The 21,439-nt window shown below is 35.5% G+C and overlaps 1 protein-coding gene across 4 annotated transcripts; it reads right to left on the bottom strand.

Annotated features, from left to right (window-relative positions):
• Positions 1–888: 888 nt before the first annotated feature.
• On the bottom strand, positions 889–21,169 carry LOC106715032 (phosphoinositide 3-kinase adapter protein 1). Of its 4 annotated transcripts, none has more exons than XM_014508223.2 (15): positions 20,951–21,169; positions 12,138–12,441; positions 11,648–11,895; positions 5,738–5,855; positions 5,342–5,568; positions 5,071–5,237; positions 4,748–4,892; positions 4,356–4,507; positions 4,086–4,218; positions 3,515–3,705; positions 2,469–3,327; positions 2,312–2,383; positions 2,004–2,101; positions 1,692–1,834; positions 889–1,521 (listed from the first exon to the last, which is right to left on the bottom strand). In XM_014508223.2, exons 1-15 carry the CDS (start codon positions 20,952–20,954, stop codon positions 1,356–1,358), a joined length of 3,027 nt encoding a protein of 1,008 aa, XP_014363709.2. In that variant the 5' UTR covers positions 20,955–21,169; the 3' UTR covers positions 889–1,355. The 4 variants fall into 4 exon arrangements, with proteins under 4 accessions (XP_014363709.2, XP_014363707.2, XP_014363708.2 ...); XM_014508221.2 differs by lacking the exon at positions 20,951–21,169 and adding an exon at positions 14,125–14,368; XM_014508222.2 differs by lacking the exon at positions 20,951–21,169 and adding an exon at positions 12,649–12,856.
• Positions 21,170–21,439: the final 270 nt, after the last annotated feature.

Here is a 21,439-nt window from a genome sequence, read left to right as displayed (position 1 = left end):
CGAATGAGTTATGTCACCATACTCTTTAGGAATCCAAGTGAGAAATGTGTCAAATTCCTAGAACATTTGCTTTTATAAACTAAGTCAAAAAGGCAACCGTATCCATTACTTTAACCGGATCGTTGCAATATAATTCTTTTGATACACATGAGCCTGACTTGAGTTACCATTATTTAAATTGTTTTAACTCTTTTTTTATATTTTGAATGTCTTTTTTTATTTTTAATTATTACAATGTATTCGAGATCAACTCTACTTCGACTTGTGCTAAATATTTTTATGAAATTACTGTTATAAAAGACAAAAGATGTGATATTTCGTCCTAATGTATTTTACAAAACTCGCGTGATTTTATATTGAGTCGTCTTTTACTTTATTTACATCTAAATGAAATAATTACAAAAAAAATCAACGAAGTCGGTGATCTTTTTATATTAGTGATCTTTTTATATTACTATGATTAATGTGTTAAATTATTTTATAAGTAAACTGCCGCTAAAGTATTTGGAATTGAACAAAAATCAATTTAAAAGAGAATGATAGTTATTTCCATTTAATCGTCAGTATTTTTTATTTTAATGTAGGTGACAATTGGTGAATATTATTTTTTAATCAAACAATGCAAAATAAAATAATAATCGGCTTGAATTTTAATTATTTATAACTCCTTGTAGGACACGTTGAAGGAAAAAGGTATGTAATAAAATAAGGTTTGACTTAAAAACATTTATTCGTGAATGTAGGCAGATATAAATGCATTTTGGTAAAGTTAAAACATAAAAGTGCTAAATAAAATATTTTTGAAAACAAATGTTTTTTTTTTTCTTCCTGCTTCAAGTTTTTCAAACGTTTATTTTATAGATAACAAATAGTAAGGCGATATAATTAATTTTAATATTGTTTCTAAAGATACCATGATAATAAATAAGACCTCTACGAATTCTTAATCTAATATCAGTTACATTATTAATTATTTATTTACAAAGTATTTACACAAAGTTGATTCGGAGTATATGTTGTCAGTCTTTATTTTGCTAATGCAATGTATAAATGCTAGAGTAGCAATGAGATTATAAAACCACTCGCAGTAAAATTAAAAAAGACCATTATAGATTAACTGTGAAAAATAGAGATATTCATAATTTAAATCTGATTTATGGTCCAAAAGTCAATCAATTTCTTTAAAATGTACTGCTATATGTCACGAACTAGGCGTCGAGAAGTAATCAAAACAATCCCGTATTTTAACCGTGATTTGAGTAGCAAAAAACAATTACATTTAAGTATGTTGTTCTCTTCTTTTCAAAAAGAATAAAAAGGTATGATAATGTTATTTTTAATGTTCAGTTAGTTGTCTATGTGTGCGTGGCTGATATGTTCATGTACATGTGGGCGGGGTCGCGCTCGTCGCGCGCGCGGAACTTTAGCCGCAGGTGCGTGCCGCTCGCCTCACTCTCATCCAGTCTCTCACGAGATGCGGACGCCTCGCGCTCTACTATCGTAGCCATGTGCTGACCACCCCTAGAAGGAATACGCAAAAACTTAATTAAGGGTAGCGGTAACAGCAGATTGAGTGTTTCCTCTTATGTTTTCTTCCAATCCATGGACTTGCTAGTGACGATGCTATATCTGAAATTGCATTTTTAAACGTCGCTGGAGTTAAGTTTATCCATATAAGGAGTTATATTTACCTGTTGTCATGCTTGGGGTGTCCGAAGGTGGTGAACTGCGGCGCACCGTTGAGCGGACGTGGCGGCGGCGGGATCAGGTAGTCGTCCAGTCGGCTGTCCTCGCACGCGGTGTGCATCGTCAGCGTACTCGTACTAGACGATATCTGGACGAAATAAACCAATTCATTACCACGTTCCGAGCCACTACTATCGGTTCTACGATTTTCTCGAATACGAATCTCCTCGTATCGTACTACTGGACTAGATTCGATCAAAAACAGAAATGAAAATAGTGCTCTGGAAAAAAAATTATCAAAGGTTCGGCTGACTTACAATAGACCTGGCGTGGGCATCGTGCTCAGATTGCACGCTGGTGGTGTCTGCCGCGCTGCCGCCGCTCACAGTGCTCAGGCGACCCGACGACGATGAACCTGAGATATTGCATTCATTTAAACAAAATTTCACAATGTAGAGTTTAGAAGTTACAGAAAATCAAATAGTTTTAGGAAAAAAAAATGCAGCCGATCTAAAAACACTTGATCCATTGCACATAGCTACGAAATATATCCTAAGTTTTCCATTTGAATACAAGATGAGATGATATTTATCTCCTAATGTACAAAATGTAAAGGCGTACTTACTGTCGCTTAAACTACTGTTAGGTCTCGTGCTTCCGTTTCTTTTCTCAATTGTGCCCGTATTGCTATCGTGATCTGAAAATTGCATAACATAATAATTGTTATCATTCTAAAATTTGTGTCTATTGAAACACAAATTTCATAAAATATAGAAACTTACTTTTATTTTTGCTCTTTGAAAACATTTTCTTTACTCGGTCAAATGGTGTTGGCCTTTTCAATTTCTCCTTTATCTTCTGTTGAATTTTGTCATATTCTTCGCGCATTTTATTCAATTGCTCTTGTTTTTCTTTAAGGGACTGTTGAGTTTCGTTTCTATTTCTCCACTCCATTACAAGTTTCTCCACTTCAGATATGGTAAATACGTTATTTTTAAAGTCATTAATAATTTCGGCTAGCTCTTCTTGTCCTGTTAAAGGGCAGCATTCCTTGCTAGATTTCATGCTGCCGCTACTGCGTGCATCTTTGGTATTTAAGTTGATTTGGCTAATATCACTCGTTGGGGTTTCAATGTTGAAAGTCTTGTTGCTTTCTTCGGTGGGTGAGTACAGGAATATTTCAGATTGCTGAGGCAACAGGCGGGAACTATTCGCGTATAAGTTATTTGGTCGGAATTTGGGACTGTCCTCCACTTTTATATTAGACGGCTGCACTAAGTAATCGTGTTCGATGGCTTGCTGCATCCTTCCCGCGGTGTCGTCGTGTGGTACGAAGTCGTTTTGGTAAAATTGTTCTTTCACATTTGGTAGTTTTAAATTAGGCCTGTGTTTTTTTCCAGGTTCATCGGACATTTCCGATTTCACTTCGTTCTCTTCTAAGTTTTGAGTGCAAGCTTCACTGAAAGGATCCGAGGACTGTTCTTCTACGACCTTGGCTTCCTCGAGGCGCGGAGAATCCACCGTATCGCAATTCTCTACAATTCTTAATTCTTCTTGTTTTTCATCTTCTTGTCCGTCCTCTTTGTCGTTATCGGACATATTTTTCAAATAGTAGTACATGTTTGAGAATTCGTTTATTTTCTGAAAACAATAAACAAAATATTAATACTGACAAATAAATCGGCTTACGATAGATATGATGATAAAGATTAAACATTCTAGGACACATAACGTTATATTGTGTGTGTATGTTTGAATAGTAAATGAAGTTCATAATTTCCCAGTCAGCGTAGGGAGAATAAGGAGAAGCTGGGGAAGAGAGTTTTACCATGTGATCAGCGAGCATGTCGGCAAGTCGCAGATGTCGGTGGTCGCGTGCGAGGTCTGCGGGCGTGCGGCGGCGCGCGTTGCGGAGTGCTGCAGCGGCCGCACCGCCCGGACACTCCAGCAGCTGCCAGCACACGCGCTCCAGCCCGAACCGCGCCGCCCAGTGCAGCAACGTCGGGTACTCCTCGTTACCTAAACACATCGACGTACAAATAAATCACCATGACTCAAAACTTTATGGGTAGAGAAAAAATTTCTATACACCGGAATATTTTATCCACCATACTGCATAGGAAACGAGTTATCTTTATAGAAGATGGTAGCAAACGAGCAGGTGGCTATCTGAAATCCCTAAATTAGCGACGTCACCCCTGCCTATAAATAAGTTGGAAGGAAAAGAGTACATCCCTTTATATACATCTCCTATCCTGCCACCACTTACTCAATTGGGAAAAGGATTAGAATGTTGATGCAAAACTTAAAGCTAATAAAATAAATTTTGGATATATCTATTTTTCTTTTTAATCCTATGATTTATTGCAATGAAACAAAGAAAACTCCCATTTACTTACTGCAAACGTCAGCTTTAGGGTTAAATTGCTCGGTGGATGACAGTAAATTGAAATGCGGCGGGATGTTTTTCTGAAAGGCGCTTAGCATCCAGCTGTCCAGTTGTTCCTTGTTCGTCGTTTTAAATCCAAGTGTCTGAAACAATAAAAATTAATTAACGGTTTATACCTTATTTATTTGTTAACAAAACTCAAAAAAAAAGAAAAAAAAAGAGAGGATATGGATCTATAGAACACTGGAGACATATTTATCATACAATATTTAACATGAACCTGGCACATGAACTCTAGCGGATGGTCGGAGGCGCGCAGCAGCTGGTCGAGCTCGCGCAGACGACTCTCGCACTTGATCTGCCGCCGGCCGAGCGACTGCCCGTTCTTGGTCACACGCACCCACACCAACATCGACACCTCCAGGCACGACTCTACAAGTTCATAGTTAAAGACGTTAAGGTGAGTTAACGGTTCGTCGTACAGCTCGAGATTCACACACCGTGGAAATCAACCTTTCGTCTGGTAGATGAATAATATTGCTTAAAATACTTTACTTATTTGCTTAAAATGTGGTTAAAATTCTCATTACGACGACTGTTGGCTCCTATAGTATGTCTCGTTGTTGTATTTAGCCTATTTATTAACTTAAAGTAAAAATGTGATAGAAATACCTGGTATATCAAACTGTAGCGTGTATGGATTTCTTTTCTTGAACGTCGGTATGTTTATAACTTCTCCTTTCTTGTCAACCATTATTTTTATACTATCTTCCTCCCTTATAGGATCGTTGAGTAACGCTATGACGCGGCTTTGACCCTGCGGGCGAAAAAACATTTTAAGTATCTAGTTAATTAAAATGAATTGAATCCATCTGAACGCAGCAGTTAGTTTCCAAACAAATTTATTAATATGTAAACTACAAACTTCCTATTAACTAAACAATACTTTGAGGATTCTCTTGTCATGTACTAGATATATTTTTATAGGTACTTACAATTTTGACTTTCTTCGGTACAATAGAGAAGCTAGTTCTATCCGCGGCTGTGTCTTTACAGTCTTTGGTTCTCAGAATGCCAACTGCGGCCGTCAGAAAAGTGTCAACGAACGAAGTATCTTTCTCGCGTACCGACATCATTTGCCATTGATCTATTGTAGGGTAGTCTGTAATAAAAAGTTTCGATGTGTTAAATACATATTTTAAAAATTGTTATCTCTATTTTTCAAAAAGAAAGAGATTTACGGCAGAGGAAAACAGAAATATTCACCTTCACAATTATTTGATATAACATTATTTTTTTCAACTCCCAACAGCATTACTAGTACTTTTTCCACTTTAAATAAATTCTCAGTGTTCAACTCTCGCTTCAGGTCTGACAATTTGGTATCCAGATTGGGACACAGTATGACAATCTGTAGCTGTGCTTTGGATAATTTGTCAACCTTTTCCTGTGACTCCGATGATAAAAGTTCCTCAGCTGTTATTGGTGTAACTCTGTAATAACGTAAAGATATAATATAATTCAATTATAATCTTACTAATATTATAAATGCGAATGTTTGGATGTATGGATGGATGTTTGTTTGAAGGTATCTTCGGAACGGCTCTACAGATCTTGATGAAATTTGGCATATAAGTATGTAGAGCATAGTCTGGAAGTTACCTGTAGTGATGTCTAGCTCTTTGCGACATGATCTTGTCAAAGCTGGCCACCAGGTACTCCGACCACAGAGCGCTCTCCGGCGACCCAGAGCTCCACAGGATCGCTATGTCTTCCATCTCTGTAACAAGTTAATTTAAATGAGTATATTGGGAAATTTACCTTCTATGAGTTTAACGTATATTAAAGTATTGGAGAGAAGTAGGAAGATGCTTTTATGTGGCAGTGAAAGCTTTGATTATAAGAAAGTAGTACAAATATTATATTTTTACATACTTCTTATATATAGGCCAATAAAAAAAAACAAGACCTTTTACGATATCAATAAATAATTAAAAAAAAAACATTATAAATATTGCCATTCGCTTTAAGCTCCTAAGTACCAATGTATGAACTTGTTCACAGGACTATCACAGGGTTATCGTGTAAGGATTTATGGTTAATATTTGATACTGTAGACGTTATAACAATCCGTCATCCGCACAAGAGGCGAGCCGTCGCCGGCGCTGAAAGGAAGTGTTGTCAGGGATAATCAAGCCATGAACGATGTCGTTCACTTGGTATCAAGAAAAGGTCATTGGCTGGCCACAAGTTCATACGTCTCAGTAATCATAACAGAAGATATACGTTTATACATTTAGAATACATCCGTTTGTGCTTTGAATCCCTGTGACCTGTGTATAAATGACTTTAGTGTTAATAACTTGCTAATAATTTTGTTCGAAAGTGTAACACATGCTATCTAACTTTCTATATATCTTAATTATTACAAATTAACTACTATAAGCGAATAAATAAGTACTTTCTTTTTTTTCCAAAAGGATACATCGTTATATTTTTTAATCTACCCTCATATGGATAAAAAAAACTATTTTTTTCTTTTCTACTGTTTTAAGTAAGTGTAAATGTTACTTTCATATTTCAATTCATTGAAGACACATCATAAAGTGTGAAGTAATAAGAAGTATTGCCATTAACATCAGGGAAGCGGTCAGAAGTGACGAATTGTAGTTACATGTGCGTGTGCGCAGACCGCCATCTGCAGCGGTTTGCCTCACTTGAGTTTGAACCCTTGTCTCATTTAAAAACGGCACTTCTTTATTGGTGCTTGAAATCAATAAATGGTACAGTTTATTTCGAGAAAGAACTTTGTTATAATACTTATTTAGTACGTGGAATAAAATTGACGATACAAGGCACGAAGTTTCTTCATTTGCCACATATTTTTATCCATAAAATATTTAGAGAAACTTTGTAATATCTCAAACAAAAGAAATCATACGTTATAAATTTTTTGGAGTCGATTTTAAAAATAGGTTACCTACTTTAGTAACGTAACACAGAAAGAAACATTACGTCCTAAATACACATTTCCTTTCCCAGCCAACACGAAAGCATGCGTTGGCTGTTAAAAATTTATTGCATCCAGCAACTCGTACGCATCGGCCGCTTACAAAATATGCTATGCATCGCGCGCGCCGGAAACATACGGATTTATACTTACCCACCTCAGCCAAATGAAGGCCCGTCTAAATGTAATATCCGTTTCCTAAATAGACAAACGTCTATCAGCGTCCAGCGTCGCCCAGAATAACTATGGCTGATTAGGCGGCACGCGCATCACAAACCTTTCGTATCAATCGTGACGTATTCATGAAATTGTTTTACAGTTAACGGATGTTTTGCGAATTCTAAGTAATAATGATTTTGAACTTCTCTTTGAAGAGATTACTTAGAAATATCGTTTTGATTCAAAAATAGTTTTGGTAAAGTCCGTTGATAATCTTATTAATCTTACTTAAAATTATAAATTGCGAAAGTCCAGATGTATGGTTGGATATTTGTTAGAATGTATCTCTGGAACGGATCATCGGATCTTGATGAAATTTGGCGCAGATGTAGAACATAGGCTGGAAGAACACATAGTTCTTTTATAGTGATTCAAATAAATATTTTTTATTTACGATTAACATAAATGCTTAATATCTTTTCATTTAAAGTTCAATCTATTATATAAAACTGAACTCGACAGTAGTGTCGAATCAACATGGTTATTTAACTTAATACTTGAGGTACTTGTAACTTTTAAAGCGCGAGTGATTTGTTGATATCCAATGCATCTATATTTTAGTTCGATGGCCCTTGTCTTTGATCTCGAGTGATATACAACAAACCCTTTTACGATGCACAATGGTCGAAATAGTTTTAAGTGTACACGACCGGGCATAAGTGAGGAAATAGTTCATTTCCGCGAGGACGAATTAATGAAGAGAAGTTTTTTAACTAAGGAACAATTACATAGTTTAATATGCATAAGCGTAAAAATAATAAACATAACATGGTCACAAATTAATTTGAATTTGATTTGATAAAATCTCATCTGTCAAAATCCTACTGTCAGTCCGCAAACTGTGTTGGTAACCCTACTAATCCTACATTTATAAAAATGCGAATATTTTGAGGGATGGATAGATGGATGTTTGTTACAGGGTAGATCCAGAACAACTGCATTGACCTAGATGAAATTTGGTCAATGCAGTTGTAGAACACAGTCTGGTAGAACACATAAGCTACTAATTTAGTTTTTTTTAATTCCGCGAGGGCGCAGTTACGGTCGACAGCTAGTTAAAATAATAAATAAAAACAATAGACAAAAATAAATGAGTAGACCTAAGCATGTGTAATAACAAAGAAATTGTTTGTTTTCAGACATAGTCCGCTCTGATTCATGATATCAAAATAAATCATTTCTTCTTATTCCCTGGTCTCCGTCTCTCGACGTCGCTAAATCATACGCTGTCTGGCGTCGCGTCATAATTAACAACTTTTTAAATTCCATATTTAGATAAAAGTGACTTGTTAGCGTATTGTAACCTATTTAATAGCATTTATAAATTGTTTGTTCCGTCCGAGTGGCGCCAATGGTCATAATGCATTGTCGTTTATTGTCTCTGGTTAATTATTTTGTTCCTTTGCTCATAACGCGCCCTTTGCATTTAGTTGCCAGTGTTATTTGTGCTTTTATGGTACGTTTAAAGAGATAATCTATGACAGACCTGGACGTGTACAGCTAATAAATTAATCGATTTAAACATTCTACAGCGATAGTATGATATTATAGGTTATGACCACTAATTAAAAAATAAACACTTTAACAGTTGATCATTCTGCCTAATATTTATGCAACAACTTGCATTTGCAATCATTATTATTAATAAAATATTACTCAAAAATTATTTTATGTCTTAATTATTAATCAAATTCAGTAATCCGTATCTAACAGACTGAGAAGTCCAATTCAATTGAATCGTTGATTCGTCTTGAATTTAAAGTTTAAAGTACAAACTCAAATTAAATCATTAATCTATTACTCATCCGTACTGAGAACGGTTTAGTCATTGCTATTGCTAATTCAAATTCAAGTTTTGTTAAAAGGTAGCAAATAGTGTTAACGAGTAGGACGTGTTCTGTTTCACAGATATATTTATATGTTAAACAATATCATTTATTTGCAAGTTAACTACATAAACATTTAGTAACAATTGACGACAAATAATAAAACGTTAATATTTACAATTAATTAAAATGTAATCTAACGTAATTGTATCAAGGATTTTTTGAATGAAATTGAACGTTGTAATTAGGTAGTAGTTCCAAAGTTTTCAGTCAATCGCTACAAATTAAAACTTGTATTTTATCTGGATTAAATTCCTAGGTAGATAACTTTCAGAAGACGTATATAAAAATATTCATAAACGAAGAAGTAAATAAAAAAAAACCAAAATAAGTCATCGTACAGTACGAACACATGTAAGGATGTACAAATGGAGTAGAACAAAGGCGTACTAAAAGCAGTCACAGCTGTTCAATCGAAAGGATGAGGTACCCGAACACGTGCAGGTAACCAAAGACTTTGAAGACAAGCCTTCTTAGTATTAATACTATCATCATCAGCTCACTATTATATGTCCCCACCGAGGGGCTCGGAGCCTACCCCAAGTTAGGGGTGACAAGGCCATAGTCAATCATCATTAATACTATAAATGAAATTATTTCTACAGCCATGTTTGTAAACGAACTTTGATCTTCAAAATACACTAAATAATTCATCCTAAGTTACGTGATATTCCAAAGAATCGTTAATATTACTGATGGATCATAGTCTGAAATGTCAAAAGTACAATCAAACGATTCTATACAAATAAGTTAAAGTTAGCAGGCGTCTGATGATTGGAATTCTAGCTGCGAGTACATTACGGGAGTCGCCTCGATGCATGTAAAGTACACCGTGTTTATTCTGTCAGTTCTGCTACCCTGCATAACTAATGTATCTACAATAATGTCTCCATCTCATTTAACAACTTCCACCTCAATGACCAGGCAATAGAGGTCATTATCCCTTACGATATATGCTTAGCAACGGTAATACTTATTTGGTGTACTGTGTTCCTTTGACATTGATTTTGGCTAGGCTTGAACGTTGTGTTGCTACAAAGTTTTAGGTGGGTTTGTCGCGCGGTCACTGGGTATTTAGTTGGTATCCGAAGGGAAAACAATGGATAAAACAATAATATGTTCTTAAATATGGTAATAATTATTTTAAGTATATGTTACGAACACAATGAGCTTATTGTCTTTCGTTTTTTTTTTGTAATTTTAAACTTTGACAAAGCATGTGCTTAATTTTTAAGCGAAATTATTTAATATTTTCATGCAATGTTTAAAAATAATAGAAACATGATTAAAAACTCAAATCTTGGACTTAAATTATGGACTTGAGTATAAAATATTTGAAATGTGCAAAAATTTGCAAAACAAAACCCTAACTTATTAACACGCGCAAAAATGAAAATAATTTCGTTCACTTAATTGTAACTTAATAAACTCACTGTTCTCAGCCATCTTCGGTTCGGAACTTTAAATCTTCGCTAGTACTTAAGGGAGAGCGATGTTATGATGTTAGCAAGTTAAAGGTTTGACATTGCACTGAATGGCAGGGCTGGGCCTGGGGCTGGGGTGCAGCGCGACGCGTGCGGAATTACAAAGTGCGCGCGCTCGGCGGCGGCGCGGCGAGGATTGTGCGCCTGCGCCCGCCTCTGCCGACGGCGCACGCGCACGCGCACCGCATACTAAACGCACGTCCCTCATAATCGCAACGCCATCTCACAACACTAATCTTCACAAACAAATTTGGGTCCAAATGTCAATATGTCCAGCTCTATCTATCGTCAAACATAGATCCAATAGTATGGATTGTATTCCTTGCGCGTTAAGATAACAATAATAGTGGAAATCATTACGATTTCTGTGTGTCAATCTTATCAGCTGTTATTTGCTTAGGTATGGCGTTAGAAATGATCATAATGTAACACAATTTCTATTAAAGTAAACTTGGAAAAAGTTCTTTGTGTTTGTGAATTAGCTGTAGTTTAGTCTAGTATTATATTGTGATAAGGAAATTATAATGAACTTTGTGCATTACATTGCGTAGAGCTAATATTTTATGAAAGTAGGATAATGAGAGCAGACAAATAGGTCGTAAATCAAAAGCGCCGCATCTCTCCGGCGATAGGTATTCTGGAGCAGCCAGCAGCTAGGAGCCACCTTATCAGCGTAGGGTCGGAGAGCTCGAGAGCAATGCACTTAGATAACGTCGTCCCTACGTCTTGACAGGATTGTTTACGGCCCGTTATTATCATTACGTCGTTCCGAGTACAATATTATTATTTAATTATATCGCTCAACCACGAAAACTTCCTTTCTGATAATCAAATATTTCTGACAGTAAATAATAATTGACTGATTAAGTGCACGTCGATCGAGGGCAAATATCGTTTGCGTCATTAAATGATACACACATATACGCATATACTCCTTACAGACTTGTACAAATATAGGCATATTTACACATACCTTTAAATAAGAAATTCTTAGGTCGTCTCCTTTTCACGACATCATCTTCGTTGTGGTTGAACCGTGGCGGGGGCATTTTGGGGACTTCGCTGGGCACTGAGGTGACTTCCCCGGCACCCCCTCCTCCTGTCGCTAGATATCCCCCCACAGAGTGACGTCGGCGCCCCTGTAGGGGGATCGTGTAAAACACCTCTTCGCGCTCCTTCACGCCCTCTGTCGTCACCACCGAAGTACTAATTTTTCCTTTCCTATTAACAACATAATTTTCGTTGTTAGTATCCGTTAATTATGCAAATGAATAATTTTTTCTTTGGGCGCATATCTACAGAATACGAAAAAGATGTAGAGGAAGACAATGCAAAAAATCAGCTAACAGCTTTTCTTGTTCAAATCTTTACCCTTAACTATGACTTTTTTTTTGTTATCTGAAAGATAAACAAAAACTGTTAAAAACTTGATAACATTATCTTCGTCAAAGTAATAAACTTACTTCAATCTAGGGGCTGTGAAAGTGTGCTTCATATCGCTGGGGGCGCAGTCGCCTGGTCTCGGTTGTCCTTTGAGGAATGCTTCCGCCTGCTCTGGTTCCTTAGCGGAAAGTGACCTCAGTAGGGCCCTGAACTCTTTGCGTCTCGGGCTGTCGGGTTCCCTGCGTCGAGGAGAGCTCAGTGGCCGCATGTCTGACCAGCCCCGGGCCGGCGCAGACCGGGAACATTGTTCCGTACTAGCGGCTGCGGCCGAACTAGCACTGTCAGCGACATCTTTGTCAGGGAACGCGAAGTACGATGGATTGTCTGGAACAAGTGGTAAATTAGGTAATATTGTACTACTATAATTGTGTTTTTTTAATGAAATCTTAAGGTTGCTTGGTTTCAGTTACACTATGAATAGCACAAAGCTTAGGTAACAGAATTGAAAAAGTTATTAGGCCTGCTATCTAGTTACAATAACACGTAAGGTTGGTCTTCTGGCGAGGGAACTATAAATAGTTGCCGTCTTACCGAGGACCATAGCGCGAGGGCGGCTTCGCCGGCCAGCGATCTACGACTGGCTGCGGGAATTATTCAATAACGACAATGAAGTAACGGCTCTCCATTACGTCCACCGCCGCCCCGTGCCGCGGTGCCGGTCCGTGTAGACCAACCTACTTTTATAAGCCGGAAAATGCGAATTGAAAGCAATCTTCGTCCCAGCTCCAAGTCCGCCATACTTAAGCCGTATATGGGACAGTCACAGATTTATCCTTAACTACTAATCTACTATGGTTTTAGGACAGTACATATTTGTATAAAGGCAAACATTAATCAAACAGATAAAAATATAATTGATATAGGTAGATATTAAAATTCACATAAGTACTGATAATAGCTAGTAGAAATAAAATTTTGAAATTTACAAATGCAAACTTAACAATTTACTAAATCTGTATTTAGTGGGAACGAAGAGATCCATTAATGTAGTTTTTGTGCGTCCCGCATGTGCAAAGTATTATTTCCAATATTTGGACCGAGGGCGGGATGAAAGGACCATCTTTATACATGTGTTATACAAAAAGTGACTAATGGACAATGGATTGTCTCATTTAGACAAATAAAAACCTATTATGCACCATTTGAATGTAGGAATATACAAATTTATGGCCAATTCAAGGAAGAATACTAGAAAAATACATGTGGAGATAAGTTTATAGTATTGATTATGATAACGCTAACCAAGTAAAGCCATTTGTAAACCAACTTATGAAGTTTTTGCTTAAGTTTTATAAAGCTTTTTGAAATATTCAAAGCACAGACAACATCTGCTTTAGAATATTAAGCTATGTTTGGGACATCCGTTCTTCTAAACTGATGAATCAATCTCTATTCTTGGAAAATCTTAAAAAAAAGTACACTCAAATTTTTAAAGTAATGATAATATTTTTACGTTTCACGTAAAGTTGACTCATAGAACTAGTATTGTCAAGGGAAAATAATTGTTTGTTTGTAAAATAAAAATTATAACATTATTAAATCTGTTTGAATAATTCATTTGAAATTAAAAAGCTCCATATTCATTAAATTATTAACAGTAATATTAATTTCTAAATATTTATTACAACTCACGAAAACTACGCTTGGCAGAGACATCAGTAGAAATACTAAGTAACATAAATTATATAATTGTAAATAGAATTTAAATAGATAAACCACATTGGCACGTTATTTTCGATTGTATTTTCTTGGGCCGTCTATTCTCTCTATTCTATGCTCCGTATTGTTTCTAATCAAGCATACGCGTTTTGATAGTTAAGTTAACTTACATACAGATAAGTTATCAATGAAGTACAAACTAAGATACGGCAATATATGGGATGTATTACTTAGTAATCACAAAAATAAATAAGTCACAATCAATCATGATCAAAGAAACAAAAATGCTTAATTCCGAATAGGGATGGGCGGGCGGCGTATTATCATTGATTCACGAACAAAACTCACTTGTAGCTCGAAGGCAATACTCGAACTGTGGTCCCATGATAATTCTTGACGCGAGTTTCGGATACGTTAAACACGACACATCCCGTCGAAGGCGCGCCGTGATCTGCGCCCTGCGAGCGCGGGGCGAGTGCTTGCCGTATGTGGTGTTTGGTGTAGGCAAGGCAGGTGGATCCGAGGGCTGGGTACTAGTGCACACGTGCGTATCCCGGGAAGAGCTTTCTCAGCACGCGTCAGGAAGCGCGCACATAAGTTACCACCGATCACTGGCCCAAATACAACATAAATAGATGGAGCCGAAGAATTCACCTAGGGTACTGTTTAGATTTAAAGGATTTGGTTCATTTTTTTTATTCTTAATTATAATTATAAATGTATCAACTTTTGCTTTAATTAAATAAAAGCTTTTCCTCTTTCATTTCTACTATAAGTTTTTACACCTTATCCTAAGCCATTACCCTGATATATTTTGCATTTAATATTATTTTAAGATAGAAATTAAGGAAAATTGTGAGACTAGTTGAAATACAAAAACTGAAAAAAAAATGTTTACTAACATAAAAAAGGTTTGAACAAAGGAAGTAAAAGATAAGCATCACACAAAAGATTTAAATATTTATAAATAAAATGTATGCTTATAACTCGGAGCATGAAGGTAGAGTCAAATTGCCTACCATATGTTTTTATAGGTAGGGGAGTCTGTGCCCAGATTTAATTTGAATGCGCGTACGCGTGCGCGGTGCGTTTCGGTAGCGGCCGCGCACGCCGCGCCGCGCCAGCACCGGCCGTGTTTGTAAATAAACGTCGCACTTTGTTATTGCCGTTCATTCATATTCCTGGCCGGTTCTAGCTAGCCCTATACGGCCGCTTATATTTTTTTGGAAAAGAGGGCAAACTAACGAGGTTATATGATAAATGTCTACGAAAGTCCACTTTATCTTAGGTGATAAAGATGTTAGGTTCTAAGCATTCGAGTGAAATCTTTGTATTTAAACTTCATTACATATTTTTCATATTTGTTGTTCGTTCGTTCGTTGCTAAATCTGATATTGATTGATCCGAGACGTATGTAAAACGAGAAGTTTGACACAAGGTGACATTAGATGACGAACACTATGTCGAAACAAGGTCAGTCAAATGAACATATGCAACCAAAACTTTGGAATCCATTGTATAGTTGTCTCCTCACAAGTTATGCTGACTGAAGTTCTTTTGATCAATTTTATAAAAACCCAAATCTTACATTTCCTTATTTTAGGGTTAGTGGAAATACAAAGATAGTGAATGCGATTTTTTTAAGTTAATTCCAATTAATAACTGATATGTTTTGTTTAAAATTCTTCTCAGTAACCTGACGTTTAGTATATAGCCTAGATAAGTATTCATGAAACACGGTAGGATGTTATGACGACCGATTTTAAAAATTGACCACTTTGTTAGTGGAATGGACGGAAAAAATACACCAGATGTGGGGCGAACTGTTTACTTGCATCTGCCGTCGAACAAAGCCCACTTTTGTTGCAAACTTTAATATAGAACGATTGATGACTGATGTTTAAAAAGTATGCTAACTTGCTCTTAAATGTTAAATGTTTTATTTTACTTCTTACCTTTTTGTAAACGATCATTAGGATGAAAAATTAACAGTATTTTGTTGATCTTAATACCAATTTATTTTACGTATTATAGTGATAGAAAATAGATCAACATTTTAACGAAAAAACTAACAAAATTATGAATTTTCTTTATTATTCATATCCTCCACCAGATTGTATATAAAGCTTGTGAAGTTATAAATAAAATTTCAAATCATACGAATGAATTAATGAATGTTTTTCGACGCCAACCAAACGAATAAGTAATACAAGTCGAATGCAGTGTAATTTGACATCAATTAAACAAATGAAGACACATCGGCAAAAACGGATTACAAAAAAATAAATAAACATCGGCTGGATTTGGAGTTCAAAATCCGCGCTGTATTTACGGAATGCGCACAAGTTTATTTATGCGATGCGCATATGACGAGGCGTGCATATCTGCAAGCAGGGTCGCCACACGGTCACTAAGCTTTGGGACTGTCCGGATTAACTGTGAAATTGCACTCTCGAAACATCGGTCCAAGAACATAATATTAAAAACATTTTCTCAAAGAAATTGGTAGGTTAAGCGTGGCGATTTGTTTTTGTACACAGATAGATAAGAATCAATGAAATAAAGAAGAATTTAAAGCCAGCTGTATAAAATAATAATAAAATATTAATTTATTGACAACTTTTAAATCTGAATTAATTTAATTTACTTTTCCTGCCATGGACTTTTAATTGAACTACGTATCTATAAATTGTCCCGAGTCTTTGTATAAAATAAGCAAACATGCCTGACAGAAGATACTCGATGATAAAATAGTTGTATTAGTCACTGGGAATTTCAATGTTGAAGCAAACATCAGTGAAAAGAGACTAAAGTTTTGATATTAAATCGCCTCGACATGACTTATACGACTTTATACTTGAGTGATATGGACACCTAAAAACAAAAGACAGAATAAGCTTCTAATGCTAAGGGATTATTTGCTCTTGTTGTTGTCAAGGAATAGAATTAAATGTTATTCGAACTAAAAATACTCACAAAGATATGATATTGTTGAATATTTTAATTTTCACAAAGGAATTGAATCTTGAACTTTCATTTATGGAGGTGACTTATTTTTTGAGAGGTTAGTTTGGATAATCATGGAATTTACATTTTTAACACTTTTTAGCTTAGTTTTTATAAGAAAATTATTTGATCCAAAGTTCATCTTGTATGGGTTCATCTTGTTTTGCGTAATATTTTTCAGTAGCTGCCTATGTTTTTACTGCATAATAAAGTGAACAATAATCTAGTACATCTATTTACTTTAGAGTTAGTAACATGGAACTGGCGTATGTAATTAAAATTATATCAAGTGATTATTACAAAATAGGTGATAGGTCACTTGTTATAATATCCGACCTATATACATTCAGATAGTACAAACAAATATATAGTTCTGAATGGTATAAAGAAGGGTAGACAAAGATGGGCATTATCGTCGCTCGTCGCTCGCCGCTCGACGCGACGTCGTCGTCGGCTTAGATACAATTGGCCATTTCCGCTTGTATCGAATTAATTTACTACATAACGTAATAATGTACATATACGTATGTACATATGAATGCGACGCTAATAACCACATCCGCGACATTGTACTACAAGTTTGGAGACATTTCGTGGATTCTTTCTTAATTTGTGGACGATAAACTCTTCGGAAAATATATATCCCGCTTTATCCCGGAATAGTAAAGAGATGACAATTTTTGTTATAACAGTGTACTGACAGAGCAAACAAAACATAACGCTTTTCTTGTTGTGCTTTAAATTTTTTGCATGTTGCCGGTTTTAATGTATTTACGTGCATCCGAACCCTCTTCATAGAGTATCGGATATCCGTTTCACACAACAAAGGGAGGGTGCCAACAAGGGTGTCTGTCGAGAGACGTTAAAACTAAATCTTAATGTTTTCTAAAAAAGCTATGCCATGTTAAATACCGGATACATGTAAGTAAACGTTTACCCATGATGTTATACATAACGTTGTAAATCAGTTACATTTAAAATTATTTAGAGAAATATAATTCGGTAAAAACAATATTTTGCCACAAAAACCGTAAATAGTTTTTGGTACATTTAAGAAGTTACTAACTTGAAAAAGCTCTCACACATTATTTACATAAAACAATGATAGTCATATTTACTTACCATGTTTTTATTTTGAAAGTAAAATAGATATTTTATATAAAAAATAAAGTTTTGAATTTTTTCTCGTCATTTCATAATAAGTAAGGTAAGTAAATAACAGGGATACATGGCCAGCGTTAGGGTAGGGCGCGGTTCGACGACCGCCGAAGACGATGGACAAAAAGGTCTGCGAATTACACAGTCTCGCATAACCGTGTTAATCCACCCAAGGCATAATAAAAAAGGGGGCGCCGTAGAAATCTCGCCCAGGATACCTAGTAGAGCTGAAATCGTAAAACCTACCGGAATATTGTCATTCATTGTACTGAATATAATCCCTTAAACAATGCAATCTCTCAGCTTACAGGTAAACCCAAATTCAATTTTAACAAATATTTACTTTAAAGTTTAATTTTGAAAGTGAATCTCTTAGATGATTTGGTTATGTTAAAAGTTCATCGACCAACTCGACTTGTTTGAAGAAACCCAGAACACGAATGCTTTACGTCATGGTATTTCGGTTAATATGTCTATGAATAAAATGCCCGTGTGTATATTAATTTTCTAATACTAGAAAGTGAGACATAAAAATTTATTTTTTACGTTAACACTCTAAAGCTCTATAAAGTTGCATCAGAGAGAACAAGAAGTTCCTGACCGTGAGTTTCGATTATCGAAAAATTTACATAGAAACATATGGTTGTCTCTCTTGTTCTCTTTAAAATAAACTGAGATAGCGATATGCTTTTATATGCATGTATCGGCAGTGTGAACCCACGGTAAAAGAAGAAAGAAACATAACGAAGAATGTTTTAGTGCTGATCGTTGAATGCACTTAATGCAACACGCTATTTATTTTGATGTGTTTGTTCGTTATGTTATAAATGAAATGCTCTATTGAATTGCATGCAATTAAATGCAACTATAAGGCTTGTACCTATTGCTTATTTTTAGCAACGCCTAAATCCATGTAAATAGGCAATGCGCACATAATGCAATCAAGGAAAAATGTAAAAAAATACTGAGTTTTGAATCGAAATTCTAAGAAAGTTTCTCAAACATCATATACAAAGAAATCTGAATATAGACAATATGAAAGTAGGCGTCATCTAGATTTGAATATGTAGGTAGTTGTAAAAATGTTTACTAGAGCTCTCAAGAAATGCGTAAAACACAGTTTTACCTACTCCTACTCACTGCACATAATAAAATGTTTAGAAGTTGAATGCCAAGACAGTTAACCTTATTACCAAAGCTAATGTAGTTACATACGTCCACACACTGTACACGTGGATTAGATATACAAAACAAATCATTTCGTAACTAGAATGTGTGAGTGTTAAAACTTTCCAAGTATTGATGATTCATTGCGATCATATTTTATAATTACTAGCGAATGACGAAAATATATCGGTGACTATATATCTTTGACCGACTTCTGTCACGGTTGTCTTGTAGTGTTTGATTATTTATTTTGATAATCAAACACCATAATAACTTTAACGAAGCTATACACACAAAGAATAATAAAGATGTAATTGATGCATTGTCCAAACGGGACACGACCGTGGTCAGCGTTTGGCGCGCGTTTAACAGTACATCGTATTGTCAATGTCACGCCCAGTCCCTACATAACGCTCAGTAGGTTAATGAAAAACAATAATATTTTAATTATTATTACTTCCTCGAGATAACCCTGTAAAGAATAATGTGATACTATATTATTTGCATCGTAATCATAGAGCTAAAATACGAAGCCATATCTGTCGTAATTGCATATTTTCAGATTTCAGAAATGACAGCCGCAGTTTTGAATACTGTCTCCTTTTGAATCACAATAACGTTAATTTAACAGAACTACTACTTATTTCTATTTATTTACATCTACTTTCATTGTAGTTATCTATTAAAACACGCTAACCTAACCTAACGCACGTGAGTTATGTTGCCAATTTTTCAAACATTGCAATATGCTAATGGACTGATTAGCGAACACTAAGTACATCGTTATACGATTTAGGGTGCTCCTTACTCTAGGTCTAGAGTCGAAGCCCAGTTGTTTACATCTTCTACAAAAATAGAGCCGTGCTAGTTTATACGCACCGAATTTGGTTTCTCTAAAAACACAACGAAACAGCAACTGCTTTTCTTGTCCACCCAAATTTGAAATCAAGACGTGATGTGTTCTACTTACAGTTCAGCAGTTTTTTTTTTGTTTCATTGACAAAATGGCGTAATTCCGAAATCCAATTAAAAGATAAAAAAAGAAAATTAATATAATTTATTGAATATAACTTTTCATGAACATTACAAGAAAACAAACAATTTCTATTTCCTAATTTTCATATTTTAGATATTAATATGCTAAATATTCGTGCATATGTCGAAGTCAAATGTTATGAATATAAATACTATGCCTGTTTGAGATTCAAACATAGCATTATGTATGTATTCAGCATGATGTGCGGTGACAGGGTTATGACCAATTAATTGATGTAGAATTGAATCGTAACTTAATATTCAAATTGCAAATAAGTATGACGTTACAGACTTGAAAAATTATTTGCATTTAATTTGTAAAATATGTTAAATGTTTTTAGACCAAAATTGTGAATATCTTTTATTTTCATAATATGTTAATCGTTTTAATTTTATTTCTCTATGTTTACTACATTTAAGTACTTCAACGTTATAAAACCCTTTTTTGATAAATTATTGTTGAAAAATAAATTACACTGAATGATTTGATTATAAATAGTTTTTTTATGAATGGTATGTATCTACTGCCAATTTTTTATTTGCATGCCAAAAATAATTGTTACCTTCGTATGTAATAGAAGTTTGCAATTTATATCAATTATTTTGGGAGAGCAAAACGCAGGGCGGGCGCGGAATGAAAATACATAGGGTAATATGAAATTTATTCCGCGTATACGTTCATATTAAATCCAACTCGACAAAAAAATGATAGGTTGAACAAACTTTGGGCGGAGACACGGCGCGAATAGAAAATGTGGGAACGAAGCGCGGGAGCATTGTTGTTAAGCATTCATATGCCGGTACTCACCCATCGTCCGCGCCGGGACATCCGCCGATGCTTCCGCTGCCAAAGATGGAAGATCTTCGTACTAGTTCGTTGACAGCGGCCGACGATGTATTCTACGTCGCACCATAACTACTGGCAGCACTATACCTATGTCAGACACAGTTAATCGCACTAGATGTTTATTTATTTATTTATTTTTTATTTCGTAGCCGCGAGACGCGCGTTGCGCCAGTGAGCGGCGCTGGCTTACGTACGCCGTCGCGTCTTCGGTCTTCGGGAGCTATTTTTGATGCAAAAGCGCGTTGGAAGTTGAGACGCCAATGTCTAGAGCATGCACGGAATATGCAATGTCGTCAGCCTTGATGTTTATACACTGTTGTGAATCTAGCGGCCGTCGCCTTTATCCTATTTATTACCATCGTAAATGTCTTTTTAACTAATAGCTAATATTAATGTCTTGACACTCAAATATATATTTTGGGTTCTTTTTACGAAAATACCTACTTTCAC

This window comes from Papilio machaon, chromosome 7 (genome assembly GCF_912999745.1).
Source record: "Papilio machaon chromosome 7, ilPapMach1.1, whole genome shotgun sequence".
NCBI lineage: Eukaryota > Metazoa > Arthropoda > Insecta > Lepidoptera > Papilionidae > Papilio > Papilio machaon.
This window is presented reverse-complemented; position numbering and strand designations above follow the sequence as displayed.